The sequence below is a fragment of the Daktulosphaira vitifoliae genome, unplaced genomic scaffold (assembly GCF_025091365.1).
Source record: "Daktulosphaira vitifoliae isolate Bord-2020 unplaced genomic scaffold, ASM2509136v1 Scaffold_4, whole genome shotgun sequence".
Classification (NCBI taxonomy): Eukaryota; Metazoa; Arthropoda; class Insecta; order Hemiptera; family Phylloxeridae; genus Daktulosphaira; species Daktulosphaira vitifoliae.
The window spans coordinates 36,135,477-36,153,726 of NW_026099575.1; the positions used below are offsets into that span (position 1 = coordinate 36,135,477).

Genomic DNA, 18,250 nt, shown 5'->3' on the forward strand with positions numbered 1-18,250 from the left:
AAACATCTAAGGTTTTAGTATAAAAATTATGTTGATTTGTTGATATTTTAAAAAATTATGAAGTTTTAAGAAAAAAAAATGACAAAAATTTGGTANGAAGTTTTAAGAAAAAAATGACAAAAATTTGGTAATTTTAAATTTGTAATTTTTTTGGAGATTTCCCCGATTTGCGGGAGACCGGAATTCGATTCCCCGCCGGGGAGCCAGTTGTTACGACTGTTGTCGTGGAACACCAGATAAAGAACGACATAGGGATTATTTTTATCACAAAGTGGCGTGTAGCCGTATATTGTTTTCTTCAGAAAATAGTCACAAAAAAACAAAATAAGATAAACAATATAATTAATATTTAATAAAACCAACGGTAATGTTGTAAACACAGCGAGTTGGTAAGGCGTAATATGTAGACGATCGGTATCTTGCGATATCACGGAGATTACTTACTAGTAGTGATGATAAAAAATAGCAGTAGCAGCTATAATAGCACTGCTATTCAGTGTAAATAATAGCAGTGATTGCTAAATTTCGTAATTTATGTTTTTCAACAGTCTACACTGTATTATAACTGCTACACTGCTACTATATTATAACACATAATATAATGGAAAATAGCAGAAGTTATAGAGCGGCAGGCTTGGTGTTACGTTTGATAATTGATAATGTGCATTCCGCATTAGCTGTTAAGCGTCTAAAATGTTTTTGTTATCAACGCTTATCCAGTTACCAGATATCAATATCTAATACGGCAAATACAGTATTATCAGTAAAAACAAAAACCACAATAGTCAATATTACATTTTGCAAATCTAGTATTATCAATTATTGTAAAATGATACCAAATATTACTTATCTTACGATTCATTGTTAAATAAATAAAATAAAACTATCAAAAACAAACAATGAAATATATCAACTATACCCTATGATATGTAGAAGAAGAATGTGCTTCATTTTAACATTTGTATTATTTTAAAGACATAAGAGTTGGTATAATATTTCAACATGTTAATACCAGTCTAGAAATGGAATTTTATTGTTTATTTTTATATTTTTAATTCATACATTTAATTATGAAACATACTAAACATAGCTTTTATTAGTCTTGTCTGAACATGCACATTGAGAGAAATAGGCATAGTTGGAAAAATGATATATGTCATCTCTCCATAATGTCATAAAAGATTAAACAATATGCAATGTAATAATTTATAGTTTAAAAATAAAAATGTCTTGGTCTATTTAGTAATGTTTTATTTACTATGTATTAATCTACAGGGTGTTCAGTAAGTCAGGAAACGGGTTTCTATTGTTCTCATTGTTTGTAACAATGAGAATAGCTAATTGCTATAAACATTAGCTGCTAATAACTAAAAATTAATGATAAGCATTATGCTACGAGCTGTTTTTACGAAATAGCAATAGCTGCTATTTTTTACTGCTATTTTAAAATAGCAATAACATTAGCAGATGTTAAAAAAAAAAATAGCAGTTTACCATCACTAGATAGTATTAAATTGACGTTAATGCTTATCAATATTGGGATGTTCATTGCTTACAAAAATATCGATAATTGTGTAATGATTAAATCGACCAAAATTATTTACCACTATGATAATATCTAGACAAGATATTGGATATTCTGATAAATCAATTCTAATTATTTTATATTTTAACGAAAAGTTATAACATTTTTTAAATAAAAAAAAACAATTTTCCATAAGGTATACAAAAAAAAAATTAGTGTGTAGAATATTGTAAAATAATTGATTTTAAATTAGTTATTCATAAGGCTGTAGTTTATAATAGTAACATAACCTTCCAGCTCTGGTTACAACTTTATTAAATAAGCTTATTAATAAGCCCCATTTAGTATAGATCAGTCGTATTACACGAAATAACTACATATTTATTAAAATTTTGTGAAAAATATGTACTTTTTACTATTAATATTATTACCAACAGCATTCATAGGATTTTAGTTCAGGTAGGGTTTTCACTATAGGTCGATAATAAACCAGTAGCTGAACTAGTTTCATGGAGGATAAACCATGTCTATCCTTGCGTACATTACTGATCTTTGCCAAATGTCGTGATAAATTGATAGTATCATTTTTTTTATATATCAAAATTGATAAATAATTGAAATTTAAAATATCGATAGTTTATTATATCGATGTATTTTACAAATTCCTCGTTGTGTCCAGTCACAAATCGAAAAGTTGCGATTTTCGATTCCATTTAAAGTTTTTATTGAATCATCATTTAATTCATCTTATAAATTTACTGTATATTGTATACATTTTTTTTTTGTAATAGTAATTTTGTTTTCAATTTTTATAAATGAAATTGTGATGAAATTTCAAGAACATTCAAACCCAGCAAATGATACAACTGTTGGTTGTCTACACGGATTGACGACATTTACTCGGTTGTATACACTTTCATTAGTTGATGGTTGTTTTTCAATTACTGATCTTCGTTTAATATTCTTAGAGATTCTTTATAGTATTATAAATTTTGTGAGCTTTGATCCATTTCAAGTAAAAATATTTAATTCATTAGTGTTTTTTGAGTGCGTTCTAATTTTATTATTGATATTAGTTTGGACAAAGTACAATAAAGACATTTATCAACGATTTTTACTAAGTGGTTGGTTTCACTTTGACTTAATAAAGATTTTAAATATTTTATTTTTTATAAATATGTGTTTAAGTGATAACTTGTCTGCGGGGTACATTTAAACTTACATAATTATTTATAAGAATGGGATACTGTTTGATGATTAAAAACCATAATTAGTTCTTTTAGTTAAGTTTCTAACAATTTGATATCTTATAAATTTTTGAAGATAATTCAATGTAATAATATCAGAAATTTTATTAAAAAAAATTGTCCTATTTATATGTGCACTTAGTTATCAATTAAATGTTATCTTTTATACATGTTTTCTATACTCAATACTATTTTGTAGATAAAATTGTTGATGAATTGAAAGAAGACGTCTCACATTTAAAGTTACCGAAATCATATACTCCCAGAATATGAGTGATAAACTAAAAAAATTTTTTCAAAAAAAAAAAGCTGATGTTAAATTTAAAAGAGCTGGACCCGGTCATCGATTAGATGAAGACACTGCACAGAAAAATATAAATAAAGTAGGGGAGACTTCTCGATCTTGTCGTGTTGAACCTACAGATGAAGCAAAACAAGCAGCTGCAGCTGCTTTGGCTAGATTTGAGAATAAGAAGTCATCTAATTGTCCTATTAATACGTAAGTGTAATAATACCTTATAAATAAATGATAATTTTATCATAAGATATTTGATAGATCTTTGGCTGCAATAAAATCAAGAGCTAGGAGAGAATTAGAAGCTGAAAAAAAAAATGAAATAATTTCTGATAATTCATCAGTTTTAGAAACAATTAATATTACAAGTGAAGTTTCTGGTTCTTTAGCTGCTAATGGAGTATTTTTCCAATGTCCTATGATAGGTTTGAAAACAAAAAATGAATTGTTTTTATCAATTAACTAATTTTGATTTAATTGGACTACAGGTTTAGAAGTTTTATCAGAACAGGAATGGCATGTGAAAATTGAAGAATTTATCAAAGAACAGATGAAAGATGATCCTATGTTACAATCAATTTTGCTTATACAAAATTCTAATCAGGATAGAACTAAGGTATGTTTAATAAAATAAAATTATAAATGTGTATGTTTCAGTATTTGTTTAAAAACACATTAAAAATTTTAAAATTAACATTATTTACAATGTATCTTAGTAAAATTAAAAATTAATTGTGCGAGAAATTTTGTATTGCTTAAAATTTTTATCTTGAATAAAAAAATAAAAATCAATAACTAAATTTTTTAAATATTATTTACCTATGGTTTAATTATAATTATTTTACAGTCTTATACGCTTGGACTTTTAGTTCAACTTGCAAGTTTAGAATTTATATCATTAAATAGAAAAATTTGTGGAATAAAGTATTCTATTTTTTAGATTGATATGTGATCAGTAAAATAATAACTATTTACAGTAAATATAGATGGAAAACTCAAAATTTTTATAAAAATGTTTTATTTTATTTTTATTGCAATAAATCATTTTAGAAGTCTTAGTAAGCATTTCTATGCAACTCTTGATGTTTAAACAATTATTCATATCAATATACTGCACATAATACATTCTGCTTGTTATGTATTTTTTAATTAAAATATATTTATTGATTATTTATACATAAAATAATAATCAAATATAAATATTTGTTATATTAATTAGAAGGATTTTGCAAAACTTTAATTGCAGATTTGAAATAGATGCAAAAATGGGTTTAGAAAAGTATATTTTGGTCTATGATGAAAATTCCTTGTAGACCAATAAATATATTTATAAGTAATAAACAATTTTTTTTTGAAAGTATTGCATCAAGCCCTTCAACTTTTATACATGTTAGCTATAAAAGTAATATCTACTTAATAATTTTTTATAATTTCCCTGTAAAAATTACAACACTAAATTATTAAATATCAATTTCATACTCTATTTAATTGGTATTACAAATATTTATTTATAAATTACACTTTTAAATCTAAGAACTACTAATCAGGATATAAATAAGGAAATAAGAATTCATTTTGCTTTTTGAATAATCCATCAATTTTTTAAAATTAAACACTATCTACAGATTTGCATCGAAGCGTTTCTTATGATAGTGATTTTAATTACTGTCAGATAACATCTATACTTGTCTCAACTTTGCCACATCTACACTGTGCCGTGACCCTACTGTGCTACCGTTTTTTTTGGTAAATTTTTATTTTATATAATTAAGTTTACTCAAGATAGAAAAGTACAAAACTCAAAATGATTTTTCTATTTTTATCACAAAGCTTCTATCTAAATTAGTTTCTTAAATATATCCCATTTCTTATTTATCAATGAATATAAAATTTTTTAATTAAATCATGTTTGTTTACTTAAATTTACTATTAGAATTAGTATTTTTATACAATACAAAAAATTAAAAATTACCTTAATTTCAATATAAAAATTTTAAAATAATATTAGACTTGTTTAGTCAAGAGGTAAGATTTATAATTAAACATTTTTAAGTAAATTTACTAAAAATTACTTTCAATATTCATTTATTATTCAAAATTATATTTTCAAGATAATTAATTGTTTCACTATTGAGATTTTTATCTAATCAAGTATTATTTATTTATAAAGGTTGAAGAATGCATTAAATTACTGGTTACTTATGCAGAAAATATTATTAAAAATGTTGACGAGGAAAAGTATCGTAAAATAAGAATATCTAATAAGACATTCATGGAAAGAGTATATCCAATTAAGGGAGCTTTGGAGTTCTTAGAATCTATTGGGTTTGTGAGAAAAACTATTCCCTATAAAGATCAACTAGAAGAGTTTTTAATTTTCCCAGAAGATAGTTTACAAAATTTAGCTCTAGTTCAAACTATGGTAGATGATTTACAGTCTGCAGAAAGAATTCAGTTAGTGTTGGATAGAAATGTTAAAGTTTTGTTGCCATCACAAGCATCAAAAAAAGTTTCACTTCCCTCAGAATTCTTTATAATGACCCCAGAAGAAATAAAAGCAGAACAATTGAAAAGGTATTTAATCAGTTTAAAATAGATGTATTAAGAATAGTGTTAATTAATTTTTTTGTTATTAGAACTGAAAATTTGGAAAATGACATGATTCTTAAAACAAAAAATATGCGTATGAAGGAGCAAAATAAAAGCAAATTCAACTATAAATACTGTTTGATTAGAGTGAAGTTTCCAGATTGTTTGATTCTACAGGTTGGTTTGTTTTAAATTACAAAATAAAATATTTAAGACTTTATTTAAGTTTTTTTTACTGTACTCTATTATTAATCTACTAAGTATAGTTTAAAATTAGCACATCATTTTTAGGGAACATTTAGTGTCAAGGAACATTTTTCTGAAGTGATAGAATTTGTGAAAGAAAGTGTTTTTGATGAAGAAAAAGATTTTAAATTAGCATTACCTGCTGGAAAAACTTTTGATAAAAAAGAAGAAAACATGAGCTTAATGGAAATGGGCCTAGTACCAGCTTCTATTCTTTTGTATAAAAGTGATATTCCAGAAAGTGATTATGAACATCCTTATTTAAAAGATGATATTATGGCCTTGGTACAGGATATTATTTAATCATGAAATTTATGTGATAACCTATTAAATTTATATCTTTCATCTTATAACATAAATTCATTGTTTGTTATCAATTTAATATTTAATAACTTACCATATATAATTTTATTAATGGTTCAATAATTCTTCAAGTATTCTTATTTAAGAAATTAAAAAATAATTTTAATAATATTTGTACAAAAATGTCAATTCTCTAAATAAATGAAGTATTGATAAAAATATTTCATTATCTACCATTAGTGCATTACTTAAATTATTTGCTTAAAGAAATAGTTATTATAGTAATAATAAAATTTTGTTGTTGCAAAATCTTAGTTCTTGGCCAACGTTTTCCTTTGATAAAATCTGATATTTTTTAAATATCAGATATATTTTAATAGTAAATCAAAAATTTTAATTGTATGAATAAATTTTATTTCATAATAGTCTATTAAATATACTTTGTTAGGTTTTATATAAAAATCATTCATAACCCATATTAGACACAAATGCAGAAGACTAAATTAAAATAATTTTTTTGTCAAAAAATAATAAAGATAAATAATTTATTTGTAAAAGATAAATTCATTAAATCAATAGTAAAAATTACTTATCAATAAAAATATTAATTTAATTAATCGTTTATAATGTTTTACATATAAAATTAATTGTTTAAATAAAACAATTTATTAATAAAATTAATTTTCAAATGTCTTTTAATAAATTGGCAAATTCTTTCCTTATGAGATCTGTTTGTTGTTCAAAATCTCCATATTTAGTTTCACAATTTTTCATAAGATTATCTATTCTATCAACTAATTGATTATAACATTGTTTGTTAAATTTTCCTTGATTAAATAAAATCTCATTAGTTTCTTCTAATTCATTAATTTTTTTATCAAGTTTGCTCAAAGACTCTTCTAAGGCAATGATTTCTAAAGAATCGTCATCTATAACATACTTCCTAAAAAATTTAACAAGTTAGAATTTTGTACTTCAAAACTATAAAATTCTTACTCAGCTTCCATTTCAGTTAATGATTTTTTGTTAGAAAATAATTCTGCCAAGTTTTCATCTTGAGTTATTTCTTCGAATTGTTTATTCATGGTACTATAAATGTTTGTTTTCAAAGTAGAAAAAAGTCTTGTAACATTATTTTTATTTTTTAAAAATGAAATTTCACAAAGCAAATGTTTGAATTCTTCAAGACTAAAAAATAATGTTATATCTATGATTGAAAATGGTTAAAATAGTATATTGGTTTAGTTTCTAATAAATCTACTAAAATTAATTAATTGTTAATAGAATATATTTAATACCATTAATAAAAAAATTATGTAATAACCATAAGCTAAAAAGTGATAATAAATTCATTAAAATACAAGTATATAATAAATAATTTGATGAGTATAGATAAAAGTACTTTGAAGTAGATTATATGAGAAAAATTATGTCATAGAAAAGACGTCCAAAATTCAATCAATAGGTATGATTCAAAATAATAACGTAATTTTGATATTTACACTAACTATAGAATTACAAGTCTTTAGTAATATAATTTATTCTTTTTTTTTTTTTTTAGTTTTACTATAAAATAGGTAGAAGTATTGTTATTTACGGTGTTATTATGGTATGGAAATGCAAAATAAAAAAATATGTACTATATTGTGACTTAACATGTAACTCCTAAGTACATATAAAATAATTCATTTTGAAATTACACATTAATAATAATAACGATTCACCTACTAATATATAAGTGTCCTGCAATGTTCTGTTAATTTGCTATAAAAAATGTATGTGGATTTATCAGAACATCATGGGATATTATACTTATAACATTGTTGATATCAAGGTATTTCATTGTTATATAATACCTTAATATCATCAACATTTTGGTCTAAAATTGTACAAAATATATTTTTTAGAAATATAATTAATTGATGAATATAATAATTATGGAATTATTAAATATTGTAGTACCTTACACAATTAACAATACCATCAAAAGTATTATTAACTACATCACAAAGTTCTGTAAATTTAGGAGAGTTTTTATTAACAATTTCTTTGAATGCGACACTAATGTTCATGTTTTCAGAAGTCTTTAATTTATTTATGTTGGCCAATGGTTCGCCGATTATCATTCGGTTATCATCAGAGTCAGGATTCATTATAATTATCTGTACAAAATTTGAATTAATAACGATTAAACTTGAAATATGAATAAAACATCAAATTTTAATAATAAAAGAATTTTCAAACATGAAAAATCGTTAAGTTTTAATAAACATAATTTTTAATAGTTTATCTGTTATAGACAGATAAGCAAGCTACCTAATAACAGTGTTGCCATTTTATGTTGTGGTGAATGCACAACTGCCAAATATTTAAAATTGCTTATAATTCATTTAAATTATAAGATAGTAATAAAATCGTAAATAAGTGGAATTAGCAAAAAATGTCATTTAAGTCTCTTTTGAAAAAATCGTAATATCTGAAACATTTGACCATTTTTATATCTATTTACATAAAAACATTAAAAGTTTATATATCTATGGCTAAGACTCGCAGACAGTTGAATTAACCTGTATTTCTCTTTAAATTGTTATTACTACCTTGATATTTACAAAATACATACTTTAGTTCATACGATATTGTTTTAAAAAGTTGTGTTGACTAAAATACTAATTTTTAAGTAAATGACAATAATTTAAAATTTTTAAATATTTTAAAAAGTTTCAAATTCTATTTTTTTGTTAAAAAATGCTAAACAATATAATTAAATAAAATAGTTTCATTTTATATCAAAGATGTTGCAAGTGAATGATATGAACTGTAAAGCAGCTGTTTATTAATCAGTGTATATGATATGAGAAATTATTTTTTCAAATGTCCTCTCATCTATCAAATTTTAAAGAAATAATGTTTACGTTCTATCATCTATAAAAATTCGGAAAATTTTCCTCAATTTTTCTTTTTAGAAATAAATTAATTAAAATTTACCTTATATTATAAAATGGCTTTGTCAACATTAAAAACTCCAATTCTCATCAACCTTACTAAACGCAGTTATGTTACTAAAGCTTTAACTTATTCTTCAAAGAACTCTGAAATTCAAAGTAAAAGATTATCAAATAATACATTGATTGTTGCTGTTCCAGATCATCCTACTAATATTGGTCGTATATCAGTAACATTTTTGGCAGGATCGCGTTATGAAGAACCCGAAAATTCAGGTATTTCTAGTTTAATTCGTAGTTCTGCAGGTCTTACAACTTCATCTTCATCTACGTTTGCAATTTTAAGAAATTTAGGGCATATAGGAGCTAATTTTACTGTTAGTTCTGACAGGGAAACAATCACCTATACCATTGAAGCCCACAAGGAAAATCTTGTTGAAGGACTTAAATACTTTATTGAATCTATTTCACTTCAATCATTTAAACCTTGGGAATTGACTGATAATCAAAAGCGTGTAGAATATGAATTATTATTAATACCTCCAGAGATGAGAGCTTTAGATTTAGCTCACAAAGCCGCTTACAGAAATAATCTTGGAAATTCTATGTTCTTACCAAAATATAACTTGAAAAATTTAAATTCTGAACACTTATTATACTATGTTAAAAAACATTTTACATCAGACAAAGCTATTATTTCAAGTGTTGGAATAGATTTAGAAACATTACAACATGTATCTGAAGATCTCAACTTGCCTAAAAATAGTTCTGATGCATCTAAAGCCAAATATTATGGTGGTGATGTGAGGAAAGCTAATGATTTAAATGCTGCATACATTGCTGTAGTTGGTGAAGGTGTTAGTTATGGTGATCCCCTAAAAGCAGCATTTGCTGTATTAGAATATTTGTTAGGCAAAGGATCATCAGTAAAATGGGGTGTTAGCCAAGGAGTATTAGAACAAAACATATTAAAATCTAATATATCTAGTAATTTTGCTATTTCTGCTGTGAACTTTAATTATTCAGATTCTGGACTTTTTGGTTTTCTATTGGCTTGTAATGGAAGTGACTCTGGCAAAGCTATAAGTGCTGCAGTACAATGTTTAAAGTCACCTAAAATTACGGACACAGAAGTAGCTAGAGCTAAAAAACAGTTACTTTTATCTTTATTATCAACTTCTGAATCAAGCTCAGATTTGTTGAAACATATTACTTATGAAGCAGCTGTTACAGGTCAAGTACAAAATATTGAAAAGTTAGTTTCTGCTATAGAATCAGTTAGTTTTGATGATGTAAATAAAGCAGCAAGTTATGTTGCTAATAACAAGTTATCATTAGGTGGTTATGGAAATATAGTCAGTACACCTTACTTAGATTCTTTATAATATAATGTGATTGAGTTATCATATATTTTATTAAATTTATTTTTAAAAATTCTCAACTACTATAAATTAATTGTTAAAATAATGACTTGTTTGTTATAAAATTACAAAAAATAAAATTTAAGTAAATTTTCACGATTGGTATTATTTAATTTTTATAATAATTCATAGTTTGTTATTCGATTTCTATTACTTAAAGTAGTATATTAAATCAGTGTTGCTCAACACTGATGATGATGTGGGAGATCGTGTCAAGTAGAAGTGTAGGATACGACCCCAAGTAGTTGGGATTAAGGCGAGGAAGAAGAAGAAGAAGTAGGAGTTGCTCAACCTTTTTACCATGGCGAAATATTAATTGGCTATTATTTTAATGATTTCTTTCATAGGCTTATTCCTATTTAAACCATATATTGATCTAAAATAATTACTTTGCGACCCTTTTAATGCAGTGTAAAGAAATACTACATTACATTATTGTATTAATGAATATATAGATAAATTTATCTAATTTTCATACAATATATATAATATATTATCCAAATGGATAGTGTAGTAAATCTAAAAACTTTGTTTTAAGATAATTAAGTTTAAAAAGTTTTATCTTCAAACAACCATAAAAATTTTTTTTTTCAAAATGTTCATAGAGTGATCTAGCTTTGGTACTATAGATCCAAATTATAATTATAAATAGGCTTAGTCTAAATTTAATTCTGGGCATGCTTCTAATAGTGTATTATGTAGGAAATATTTTTTATTATAGCTAAACATATATAACTCAAAATTGACATATAATATAATAAAATATAAAACAATAATAAGTAAAAAAATCATATATTAAAGTAAAAAAAATAAGTTAGTAATGTTATCAAACAATGTTTATTTTATCTATAATAACATTGAAAAAATTTTTTTATTGTGTTAAATTTTGACCTTTACCAGTCCATTGTTCTTTGAATTTAACTTCTAATCCAAGGTCTCTCAAAGCACTCTTTGCTTCAAATTCACATTCTTTATGTTGAGCGATGATTTTTTCAATAATACTTTCAACATTCAAAGTTAAAAATTCTGATGCCAATTCTCGATTTCTTGAAACAATATTTCTTATAGCTGTACACGCATGTTGCTAAAAAAACTTTATTAAATTATGATTTATTCATTTTTCTTTTAATAATATTAAAAAGATTTCATCTAAAACATAAATGTAACCAAATTCACAGGGTTTAAAATAGGTGGATTAATTTTTAATAAATATAATTTGCATTTAAAAACAGTAAATAAGGTAAGACATTTTTTTTGTTATAACACAATAGCAAAATTTTTAAAATACTTGTTTGTTCACAGTTTCTACAAGACCGAAAATATTGTTAATGTAAGGTATTAAAAATTTAAAAATAATCTGAAAAAATATGGAAAGAGCAGAGGATTTGAAAATTTTGAAATTGTGATAATTCTATAACATTTGAATTATTATAAGTTTATTTTTAAGTATAAAAATATTTACTTTATTTTTAAATAATTATACTTAAAAATAAGTTTCCCTATTTAAATGCTAGGATTTAAAAATGATATACCAGTATTTATTCTATTTTGGAAGGATATAAATTTAAATAAATTGAAGATATTTAACAATTAACATTTTAAAAGCTCAATATGTGAATTGTTAAATTATTAGAAAATAATTTTTGTAATAGTAAAAATTGTAACAGAAATTAGGGGTTTTAAATATACTTGATGTTTATAATCATTTGAATGAACTTTCATGGCCTGAACAATCAATTCAGCAACTCCTATCCCAATAAGTTCAGTACTATTTTGAGGTGATCGTAGACACAAAGTAGTAATTAATTTCATAGCTTCTATACATAATGGTTTATTATTCTAAATAAATATTTATGTATTAATAAGTGATACTTATCATTAAAAAAAATTTTTTTATCTTACTATATGTCTTTGTAAAGCCGATAAAATATGAATACATAGTCCATGTTTTCTAATATCATCTTTAACTAAATCATCTCCAGCTAGTGATTTCAATAATCTAAATGATTGTGTATTCAATTTCTATTACAATTATAAAAAAATGATATTAATTCAATGTTAATAAAATAAGAAAATATTAATTAAGACTTTTAATACTAATAATTGGACGGTCAGTATAAATTTACAGAATATGTGAAAATGGGATACATGGGTTTTAGTACTCATATAAATAAATTAGAATAAAATATTTAAATTATTAAATTATTAATAAGGATATAATAGTATATAAACTAATACTGAGATAAGGAAGTACGTATAGGATACATTCTTTTAATTTTAGACCCTTGATTTATGAGTATTGAAACTAAGAATTTAAAGGTAGTTTAAGGTAATATTTTTATGTTATATTATAATTTATATTACGCCCCTAATTATAAAGTTTCGTATTTACTAAATAGAACTAAATATACTAAATACCACAGTTGTATGATATTCCATAGCAAGTTTTATTCTAGTCAAACCTCCACTTTCATTAAATTTACGACAAAACTCAAACCGAACAATGATTGTTGCTAATGTGAAAAATATCTCACTAGTTACATCTTCAGATTCTAATATAAAATCTTCTATAGAAAAAAGTAATTTTAAGATTTTTTCAAATTTAAAATACAAAAAATTCTAAAATTACACTATTTACCTTTCATAATAATAATTAATTGTTCTAAAACATCGCATGCTAAAAGTCTTGATCGTTCTCCAGCGTTGGAGAAATCCCCACTGCAGTTATCTTCTCTTATCTGAGCTCTAATTAACTGACATGTTGAACTGATGATTTCTTTGTTAGAGGAATTAATGAGTAAAATATTTTTGAGAATTTCGCTTAAACCAATAATTCGTAATTCCTTAAAATACATAAAACAATTAATTTAAAATAAAAAATTATTTTAATTAAGTTATTTAAAATAAAAATAACAGAAATAATTTTAGATATTTTACTTCTCTTTCATCTTCAGTTACACTTATGACTTTGAACCAAGATAATAGAGCATTTAGGATTCCTTCATGTTCAGTTTTCTTTAACATATCTACCATAATGTCTAATGCTTTACCATAAATAAGTTGCTTTCCCCCTAAAATTATAATTATGTTATAAACTGGATTATTATTTATTTAACAGTTTAAAACTCATTGTTTAAAAAAAAACTTAGATACTAGATTTTATATTTCTTACATTTAATAAAATTGTTTTTATATAAAAAATTGGAGGAGTATAAATTATTGCTATCATATATAAACATTAAAAGTTTTTAACGAGAATATGCTAAATCATCTAATATAGTGATAAATAAGAAGTAAAAATACTAACTAGAAATCTGAAATTTATAAATATATATTTCACTGTTTAAAAAATATATTAGTTTAAATTTATAATCATAGTACACATTCAGAATGTTATAATTTTACATAATACCAGATAAAAGAGCTTCAAAGGTCTTTATAAATTGAACTTTATGATCATTATTAAAATCTGTCAATCTTTCGAGATAGCTGCATATAATTTCAAATGCACCACTAAATTTAGATAAACGTTGTCCTTCATTAGTTATACATTCTTTTTCAACTGTTTTCAAACTATCCACAATTGTATTTATTTCTATTTCATTCCAATGAGTTATTTCAATAGATTTCTTTAACTTGTTCAGAGCAGATGGTAATGGCCCATCAGCTAGTTCTAATTTAATTTTTATTTTAGACATATCCATACCCTAAAGAAATACAAATTTCAATATATATTTTTAAGTATTTTGGGGAAAAATCAAAATATTAATAATAAATTAACCGGTGGAAGGTAAGTACCAATTGTTGAAATTGATTTATGGTGTCAGTTAGCGCTTCAGAATAACTCATATCCAGTAATTCCATTGTTTCAGTTATAGCATCATCAAATGTTTTTTGATCCATTTTTTTTATAAATTATTAATTGAGAATAAAAAAGAAATAAGGAAAAATATAAAGCATGCCCAAAAACAAGCAATGTTTCTATAAACAGTTTAAAAGAATTTGGATTGCAATATTGAACATGAGTTATCTCAATGTAATAATCAAATGATAATAGTTACCACAAAATAATAAGAGTTACTACAATTGCTACAGTAAGTCAATACTACGAATATGCAATTGTCTCGAATTTCATCACTCAAAACAATTGGTGACAACTAATTTTTTGGTTGTAGAGAAAAATATCTATTCTACATAATGGTTGTAGTTATAGAACATAGTTATATGTTGTTATAGAAAAATTTTACCAAAGAGATGTTTTTATCTGTTCTGTGTAGACATCTACTTTATGACATATTATCATAGATATATATAATAAAACTACATATGTGTACTAATGCATCTGTGTATTCTATAGGTGTGATACATTGCAATACAATGATTGTATGAAAAGGTGTGATATCTTAGCCCCCGTGACTTATCGCTGCGGTTTTCTGGTGTCCAATGAGCGATTAAAAGAGTCAGCACGATGCAAGAATACACCGAACTGATATTTGTACATTGTGAAAGCTGCAACTGACATGGCGAAATTTTAAGTTCTAGAACACATAACGGATGGACATCGCATTTTAACATTTTATTGGAAGTTCGCAAGATTAAAATTTGGTACCAGGAATTCATGAGTATCGTCGATCGGTAACAAAATTATTCAAGTCATCTTATTGATTATAAGATTATAAGTGGCCGCCAATAATAATTATTATTGGCGGCCACTTAAAGTTCATCAGCAAGAAACTGGACGCTCTAAAGACACCACCTAGAGACGCTTGGATAAATTTTCTTACACATTTCTCCTTATAAATTCCTGGTACAATATTGTAAACATTTTTATAAAATATCGATATCGATATTAATTATGTAAAACCGTGACACCGTACCTCATGAAATCCTGGTACTAAAATCTTACTTTTGTTTGAAATCCTATACAACTGTGTTTTAAACTACACAATTCATTTATTTGTCAAGGTCGTGTGAATAACATTTAATCTTATTATTTATTTAGTATTAAACTGACTGAGTAAACTACAGCGGCGCTGTAGTTAAATTATAGTAAGATTTTTTTATGTATAAGAAAATTACTATCTCATTAGTAGTAAATAAATAGCGGGTACGGGCTCTCAAAGGTGGCGTGGCTGCTTCTGTCTTAGGTATTGCGCATCCTCATTTTTTTTTAAGATGGATTCAGCGAACGCCTGGACAAGCTTCCACGAATACTCAAGAGTATCCGCCGAAACCTGGAACCTGTACTGGAGGACCGAGTGTACGACGCTGACTAAGTATGAATCCCGCCAGGCTGTTTATGACTTTCTGGGCCTGCTGGGCCTCACGGGTAATATGCGGCCCGAACTTTAGACGTTTGTCTACGACCAAGCGCAGATAAGTCATGGAGTCCTCAAGCGGGATTTCCAACCCAAACACGGCGACTCGTTGAGGAGTGAACTTGTACCTGCCTGTGAATAGATCTCCTTCGGTCTTGTTCAGGGCGAGACTAAGTCCACTCCCCCCTGCTGGATTCAGGCGGTCATGACGCCTTTAGCTACCACTAGCGTGTCGTTTAATTCTAAAAAATTGATGGATAATTACAAAAGCAATATCAACTCCTATTTTCTCAATTATATCCTGATTAGTGGTTCTTTGACTTAAAAATATAATATATGAATAAATATTAATTATAACAATTAAATTTAGTTTGAAATTGATATTCAATAATTTAATATTGTAATTTATTTGGATATATTATAAAAATAATGAAGTAGTTGTATATTCCTTTACTTTTAACGCGTATAAAAATTTAAAGGGTTTGATGCAATACTTTTCAATAAAAATTTTTTTGTTACTTATGAATAAATATACTGGACTACAAGGAACTTTCATCAGAAACAAAAATAGAATTTTCTAAATCAATTTTTCGCGCTGTTTTCAAATTTGCAGTTGGACTTCTTCTTCTTCTTCCTCGCCTTAATCCCAACTACTTGGGGTCGGCCATCCTTATCCTAAATTTCCGCTTGACACGATCGCCCTTCATCATCTACGCTCACATCAGCAGTCCTCATTCGCATTCAATAGCATCCCTCCATCTCATTTTTGGCCTTCCTCTACCTCTTCTACATTCAACATTAATTTCTATAACTCTTCTTACCATCTAAGTCTATTTTCTCACGTTTTATCCATGATTGACACTACACCTATACTCTTATATGTTTGTTCCTTATCCTATCTTCTCTAGTCACTCCACACATCCATCTAAGCATTCTCATCTCTGCTCTACTTTCTTATCAACCGCCCAATACTCTGAACCATACATCATAGCTGGCCTTATTACAGTCTTATAGAATTTATCTTTCAGCCTCATTGGAATTCTTTTATCGCATATGACACCAGACGCTTCTCTCCACTTCAACCACCCACACTTAATCCTGTGTCTTACATCCTCGTCAATACCACCGCTCTTTTGCACAACTGATCCTAAATACTTAAAACTTTCCACCTCTCCTATCACGTCATTGCTTTTTGTCACTGATCTCCTTATTTCACCTACCTCGTATTCTTTATCAAACTCGTACTCAATATACTCTGTCTTACTCCTATTTATTCTTAAACCCTTTTCTTCAAGAGCTGATCTCCACATCTGTAGCTTTTGATTAATTTCCTCCCTATTTTTTCCCATTAACACTATATTGTCAGCAAACAACATGCACCACGGCACCTCTCCTTGTATTTCTCTAGTAATTTCATCCATCACTATAGAAAATAAGTAAGGGCTTAAAGCAGAACCTTGGTGCACTCCTACTCTTACCCGAAAACCTTCTGTTACTCCTCCCACACTTTTTACCCTAGTACAAGTGCCATCATACATATCCTCTATTATATTAATGTACCTTTTCGGGACTCCTTTTCTCATTAAAGCACACTTTAGAACCTCTCTTGGTACTCTATCATACGCTTTCTCTAAATCTATAAATACCATACACAGCTTTTTCTTCTTTTCCCTAAACTTTTCTATTAGTTGCCTCACACAAAATATTGGCTCTATTGTTGACTTACCAGGCATAAATCCAAACTGGTTTTTAGATACCGATGTCTCATTTCTTATTCTCTTATCTATTATCTTTTCCCAAATTTTCATACTATGATTCATAAGATTTATGCCTATATAATTTCTACACTCCTGTATGTCACCTTTACCTTTAAATATCGTTTCCATTTAGAATTTTCCCTTTTAAAAAACAAAGGCATACAAAAACTGCAGTTTGACTTTTTTTATCACTTCTAATTTTTGATATTATTTCTAATTACATATAAAGTAATAATTAAAAAATAAAAAATTGTTTTTAAATTATTACTGATTTTGATTTTTAATTTGTTAAAAATAATCAGTGCAAAATTTAATTTTTAATCTATTTTTTTTTGTTCTTTAAAGTTAATGAAAAAGTTTTGATAAAGTTTTGTGAAAGTTTATTTAAAAGTTAAGTAAAAAAAAGATGAATTTGTTACCATAGCTTTTAGTTAAACTTGTAAGTTTTAAATTGACATCATTAAATAGAATATTTTATGAGTATAACACAAATTGTAATGTTAAGATTAATATGTAGTCAGATAAATTAGAGTAAATTTATCAGATAAGCTCAGTTATATTTGCATTTTTATCACAATAAATGATTTAAATAGATATCGTAGTAATC

General features: G+C 25.9%; 4 protein-coding genes across 8 annotated transcripts; 2 read left to right on the forward strand and 2 right to left on the reverse strand.

Moving 5' to 3' along the window:
• Positions 1–2,218: 2,218 nt before the first annotated feature.
• LOC126903588 (UBX domain-containing protein 6) lies at positions 2,219–6,426 on the forward strand. 2 transcript variants are annotated; one of them, XM_050681820.1, is made up of 8 exons: positions 2,219–2,540; positions 2,602–2,649; positions 2,972–3,271; positions 3,329–3,492; positions 3,556–3,683; positions 5,238–5,641; positions 5,704–5,833; positions 5,948–6,426. In XM_050681820.1, exons 3-8 carry the CDS (start codon positions 3,042–3,044, stop codon positions 6,203–6,205), a joined length of 1,314 nt encoding a protein of 437 aa, XP_050537777.1. In that variant the 5' UTR covers positions 2,219–2,540; positions 2,602–2,649; positions 2,972–3,041; the 3' UTR covers positions 6,206–6,426. The 2 variants fall into 2 exon arrangements, with proteins under 2 accessions (XP_050537777.1, XP_050537776.1); XM_050681819.1 differs by having other exon boundaries at positions 2,219–2,649.
• Positions 6,427–6,733: 307 nt separating this feature from the next.
• LOC126903589 (uncharacterized) lies at positions 6,734–8,949 on the reverse strand. Of its 2 annotated transcripts, XM_050681823.1 has the most exons (4): positions 8,826–8,949; positions 8,168–8,367; positions 7,202–7,393; positions 6,734–7,148 (listed from the first exon to the last, which is right to left on the reverse strand). In XM_050681823.1, exons 2-4 carry the CDS (start codon positions 8,356–8,358, stop codon positions 6,890–6,892), a joined length of 642 nt encoding a protein of 213 aa, XP_050537780.1. In that variant the 5' UTR covers positions 8,359–8,367; positions 8,826–8,949; the 3' UTR covers positions 6,734–6,889. The 2 variants fall into 2 exon arrangements, with proteins under 2 accessions (XP_050537780.1, XP_050537779.1); XM_050681822.1 differs by lacking the exon at positions 8,826–8,949 and having other exon boundaries at positions 8,168–8,496.
• Positions 8,950–9,066: 117 nt separating this feature from the next.
• LOC126903587 (cytochrome b-c1 complex subunit 2, mitochondrial-like) lies at positions 9,067–10,664 on the forward strand. Its single transcript, XM_050681818.1, has one exon. The coding sequence runs from the start codon at positions 9,204–9,206 to the stop codon at positions 10,530–10,532; it is 1,329 nt and encodes a 442-aa protein (XP_050537775.1). The 5' UTR covers positions 9,067–9,203; the 3' UTR covers positions 10,533–10,664.
• Positions 10,665–11,343: 679 nt separating this feature from the next.
• LOC126903585 (armadillo repeat-containing protein 6 homolog) lies at positions 11,344–14,932 on the reverse strand. Of its 3 annotated transcripts, none has more exons than XM_050681816.1 (8): positions 14,367–14,932; positions 13,981–14,275; positions 13,506–13,639; positions 13,207–13,411; positions 12,987–13,132; positions 12,471–12,590; positions 12,258–12,407; positions 11,344–11,652 (listed from the first exon to the last, which is right to left on the reverse strand). In XM_050681816.1, the coding sequence occupies exons 1-8, from the start codon at positions 14,469–14,471 to the stop codon at positions 11,440–11,442; spliced, it is 1,368 nt and encodes a 455-aa protein (XP_050537773.1). In that variant the 5' UTR covers positions 14,472–14,932; the 3' UTR covers positions 11,344–11,439. The 3 variants fall into 3 exon arrangements, with proteins under 3 accessions (XP_050537773.1, XP_050537772.1, XP_050537774.1); XM_050681815.1 differs by having other exon boundaries at positions 12,987–13,135; positions 14,367–14,885; XM_050681817.1 differs by having other exon boundaries at positions 12,987–13,135; positions 14,350–14,524.
• Between the last annotated feature and the right edge of the window lie 3,318 nt (positions 14,933–18,250).

Excerpts from the sequence above, each read along its gene's own strand:
- LOC126903588 (XM_050681819.1), top strand. The coding sequence starts at position 3,042 with ATGAGTGATAAACTAAAAAAATTTTTTCAAAAAAAAAAAGCTGATGTT. Across the intron at positions 3,272-3,328 it reads TCTAATTGTCCTATTAATAC|ATCTTTGGCTGCAATAAAAT; the intron begins GTAAGTGTAATA and ends GATATTTGATAG. Across the intron at positions 5,834-5,947 it reads CAGATTGTTTGATTCTACAG|GGAACATTTAGTGTCAAGGA; the intron begins GTTGGTTTGTTT and ends CATCATTTTTAG.
- LOC126903589 (XM_050681823.1), bottom strand. The coding sequence starts at position 8,358 with ATGAATCCTGACTCTGATGATAACCGAATGATAATCGGCGAACCATTG. Across the intron at positions 7,394-8,167 it reads GGTATTGTTAATTGTGTAAG|TCTTGAAGAATTCAAACATT; the intron begins GTACTACAATAT and ends ATTATTTTTTAG. Across the intron at positions 7,149-7,201 it reads TTAACTGAAATGGAAGCTGA|GAAGTATGTTATAGATGACG; the intron begins GTAAGAATTTTA and ends TAAATTTTTTAG.
- LOC126903587 (XM_050681818.1), top strand. The coding sequence starts at position 9,204 with ATGGCTTTGTCAACATTAAAAACTCCAATTCTCATCAACCTTACTAAA.
- LOC126903585 (XM_050681815.1), bottom strand. The coding sequence starts at position 14,471 with ATGGATCAAAAAACATTTGATGATGCTATAACTGAAACAATGGAATTA. Across the intron at positions 13,640-13,980 it reads CTTTGAAGCTCTTTTATCTG|GGGGAAAGCAACTTATTTAT; the intron begins GTATTATGTAAA and ends TTATAATTTTAG. Across the intron at positions 11,653-12,257 it reads CAAATGATTATAAACATCAA|CAACATGCGTGTACAGCTAT; the intron begins GTATATTTAAAA and ends AAGTTTTTTTAG.